We start from the raw sequence: 4,154 nt of genomic DNA on the forward strand, positions 1-4,154 counted from the left end.
CCCTGCTCACTGTAGGGAGGTTGGACTAGGTGAGCTTTATAGGTCCCTTCCAGCCCCAAATATTCTATGACTCTATGAAAAGGGGGGGTGGTAGGTGAAGGATCACAGTGGCAGCTGGGGCACAGCTGGAGACTTTCCTTCCAAGCTCCTTAGGCCAGGGATCGGCCATCCATCTACCTGTCTGTCCTGGTGCACCCTTCTGCCTGCCCATCCCTGTGTGTGGTAAAGCCCAGCCAACACTTCACAGGCTGAAAACTTGAGGTGGGTGAAGGAGAGAGGTGTCCAGGTTGGGCTGTGATGGCTATGTCTCCACACAGTCTCTCCTTAGAGGGATGCTTTGCCCCAGCAAATAGCCAAAGCCTTTTTAATGTAAACTCTCTTGATCAGAAGCCTGGGGAAAGTGTGCTGGGAGTTACAGCAAGCAAGTCTACTTGATCCTCAGCCTTCTTCCCACAGTTTTGGGGTGTAAAGGCTTTGGGGTTCCAAGAGCTCCTCTGATAGGCAGGCTGGGAGCTGAGCAACCTCGGTCCTTGGGCTTGACCACTGTCATGCCCCATGCCCTGCAAACCAGCCCAGGGCAAGATCAGGGTGGTCTTCCTCTTTTTAGGCGTGACTCACTGTTTCCTCTAGGTAGGCTCATGGGAGGAGGCTTCCTGGTGAAGTTTGGGGCACTAAGGGTGGCATTCTTCTGCTAAGGCCATGGGAGGAGAGTTGGTTCCCTTGGGGCCGGGCTACGTAGCCAGGGCTGTCCTAGGGAGGGGGAACACAGGGCCTCTGGCTGCTCGCTGTATTGTTCATGGATGCGTTTCCTCTTCTACCACCTTGTGCCCCTCAGATCTGCTGAAATCCAACAGCTCTCACCTGTTGCTGGCCTCAGGGGACAGGATGGATTTCCAAGCCCTCTTGGTAGATGATGACAGGGCCTGGCTGATGGTGGGAGCAAAAAACCACATCTTCCTGCTCCACCTAGACCATCCCAACAGAGAGCCAGAGAAGGTCAGTGCTGCAAGGAGAGTGGGAGCACCACCCTGGACAGGATGGTCTCTTCCTCCTCGGGAACCGCTCCCTGTTCCAGTGCTGGGGCGTGGAGGTGGATGCGCTCCGAGCTGGGAGCCAGCACCAATGGGGACACATTTACACCAGGATGTCTCAATCAGTGGGGTCAACCCACGGCTGGCGGTGCTGAGCCCCTCTGGGACAGACTGACTGATGAGGGACAAGGTGGCTTGGCCAGGAGAGGAGACCTGGCTGGACCTCAGGCACGGGTGGAAGGGTAGTGCCCGGAGCTCTGCAACCACACCGAGCCCCTGCTGCTGCTCCCAGATCTACAGCCACCCAGTAGCCAGTCCACTAATGTCATCCCAAGACATCCTGCTGGCTGGGTGTGCAGCTCGAGCCCAGCAAAAGGAAAGCCCATCAAGGCTCTGCAGCCTGGCGTTCCCACGGGCCGGCGTCCAGAAGAGCCTGCCCACTGACTGGGTGTGCCGTGGCCCACCCAGGCTCTGTCTGTCCTCACGCCAAATTTGCTCTGAGCCTATTTGGCGGGCTGCCTACTGGGCTCTGCTGGGCCCTGGCGACCCAAAGGGGTGTTAGACCTGTTGCAGAGCAGCCCCACGTCCTCACCGATCCTGGCAGCACCTTTTGGCCCAGCCTATTCCCACCCATGCCCAGGGGAGCCAGCCAACGCAGGTGGAGGGAAGCAGGGGCTACATGATGGTGGTGGTGGGGTGTCTCTGTGTTGCAGATTTTCTGGCCTGCCTCCAGGGAGCAGGTGGAGCATTGCCAGCTGGCAGGGAAGAACGTGGAGGTAAGCAGGGCTGGCAGCTCATGGCCTCTGGCAGTTTGTCGTGGATATTAAACACCCACATCATCCCAAAAGGGAGCATGGGCTCTGCCTGGGCTGAGGGTGTTGAGCCAGCCAGAGTTAAGCTCAGCTTGCCAGCTGCTGGGGCAGGATCTGGCCAGGCTCCCGTATCATGAGCGGACACACCACAGGGCTGGGCATGAGTGCCCAGACCTGGCCTCAGCCCACTACCAAACATCTCTCCTTGAGCAGACAGAGTGTGCCAACTTCATCCGACTCCTCCAGCCCTTCAACAGGAGCCACGTGTTTGCCTGTGGGACTGGCTCCTACCAGCCCGTCTGTGCCTTTATCCAGCTGGGAGCCAGGGGGAAGGTGAGGGACACCTTGGCTAGCCATGTTCCTATTGCAGAAGGTGGCAACAGACCCCTCAAGCATGTCCCCGTCCTCTTCCCACGGGGTGGTGGGGAGAGGGAGCCCTGGAGCTTGGGCAGAAGCACATGGCAAGGGTGAGGGTGCCCCATGGGGATGAACCTGGCCCTGGCAGCCCCCTCCTGCAACCCACGCACTCCAAAGAGGAGCACAGCAGCCTCCCTCCCACCCTTCTCCATATGCCTGGCTTGTTTACAGCCTCTTCTTGGGCTGACACCTCCCCTTTGGCTCTGGCAGGGTCCCGGGGCTCCCCCCATGCAGCTGGTGACCCACTCTCTGGAATCGGGGCGAGGCCGGTGCCCATACAGCCCCCATGAACCCTTCACAGGGCTCCTCGTTGGTAAGAGGCAGCAGAAGTGGAGACGATGCTGGAAGGGGGGGGATGCTGGGGGCTGCTGGCAGCAGGGCCTGTGCCCCATTCTGCTGCATGTGCTGCAGCGCTGGGCGGGTGCCCGAGCTGGTGCAGGTGAGAGGAGCCAGCCCGCAGAGCCCAGGTCTGCCCCGTCCGCCCCTGGCCCCACGGGTCCCACGCAGGATGGCAGATGCAGGTTCAAGATGGAGCAGGGGGCGCGTGGCAGGGCTAGGCGGGTTGGGGGCCAGTAGCCACGCTGAGCCACGAGTCTGCAGGAGGCTCCCAGCCAGACTGTGGCACCTCCACTCTCCTTGAGCCTCCGAGAACGCAGGGGCATGAGAATGGGTACTGCCAGGGTACCTCCAGCAGCAGCACCGCTGCCCACCACCACTCCTCTGATGCCACAGATGGGGAGCTCTATTCGGGCACATCCAGTGACTTCATGGGCAGCAGCGCTGCCTTCTTCCGGACCTGGATCCACGGGGCTGAGCAGAGCTACATCCGGACGGAGCAGAACCAGGACCACTGGCTGCACGGTAAGAGCAGGGGGACCCGTGGGGCATGGGGGGCTCTCCTGTCTGCTGAGGAGGGGCTGGGGCCAGTACTGGGGCCAGAGCTTAGCGATATGCCCTGCTTCTCCTCTCTGGGTGGAAACACTGATGAAGCCTCTGGTGAGAGCCATGCTCCGCACACTGTGCAGCCTGGGCACCAGGAATGGGGCTCTGCTTTCCAGGCAGCAGGGTCTCCATGGGGCACCCTGCGTACCCTCAGCATCTCACCCCAAGAACTTCCAAGGGAAGTACGACAGGGTCAGATGAGGGCGCAGGGCCATATTGTGCTGCTCGTTCCCCCACAGAGCCTGCGTTCGTTGGTGCCTACGCCATCCCTGATACCTACAATCCCCACGATGACAAGGTCTACATCTTCTTTCGTGAGACGGCCATGGAAGCTGGGCAGTGGGAGAGGCGGCACATCCATGCCAGGGTGGCCCGGGTCTGCAAGGTCAGTCACCAAAGGCCGGCATGCCACAGCCAGGTGTGCCACCAGGTGGGCTTTCACCTCCTCTGGGCCAAGGGGCATCTCAAGTAGGGGCCAACAGCAGCGTGCGAGGCTGTCCCCACACACCTACCACAGAGCAGGGGGCTCAGGGCTGGGGGCGTCCTGCCGCAAGGATGGTGGAGCATGTGGAGGTGGGGGATGCTTGGAGAGCTTGGTCTGAGCCTGGCTCCTGGTGCTCGGCAGAATGACGTCGGAGGGAAGCGCAGCCTCATCAACCGCTGGAGTACGTTCCTCAAGGCTCGCCTGGTGTGCTCCATCCCCGGGCCTCAGGGCACCGAGACTCACTTCGACCAGCTGGGTGAGGGCACAGCCCGGTCTGCAGCCTGCAGCCGCACTGCTCTGCTGCCGCTCTTCCCAGACGGCCCAGGGCGGCGGTCACGGCGGCGAGGACGCCCGCTGGCATCCCTGGGCTGGTGCCCCAGCTCCTGGAAGCCTCACCCACCCCTCTCTTTGCAGAGGATGTTTTCCTCCTGCACACCCGCGACCCCCAGAACCCCCTCGTCTTTGGTC

At 61.4% G+C, this 4,154-nt stretch overlaps 1 protein-coding gene across 1 annotated transcript; it reads left to right on the forward strand.

Annotated features, from left to right (window-relative positions):
- Positions 1–835: 835 nt before the first annotated feature.
- LOC103782256 (semaphorin-3D-like) lies at positions 836–4,150 on the forward strand (the record flags this gene model as incomplete). The annotated part of the gene is made up of 8 exons (XM_008950011.1): positions 836–996; positions 1,745–1,807; positions 2,057–2,176; positions 2,471–2,573; positions 2,993–3,121; positions 3,442–3,587; positions 3,828–3,942; positions 4,101–4,150. Coding segments are annotated over 8 exons (887 nt in total), but the record flags the coding sequence as incomplete, so codon positions are not given.
- Between the last annotated feature and the right edge of the window lie 4 nt (positions 4,151–4,154).

This window comes from Merops nubicus, unplaced genomic scaffold, assembly GCF_000691845.1.
Source record: "Merops nubicus isolate BGI_N331 unplaced genomic scaffold, ASM69184v1 scaffold24291, whole genome shotgun sequence".
Taxonomy (NCBI): domain Eukaryota; kingdom Metazoa; phylum Chordata; class Aves; order Coraciiformes; family Meropidae; genus Merops; species Merops nubicus.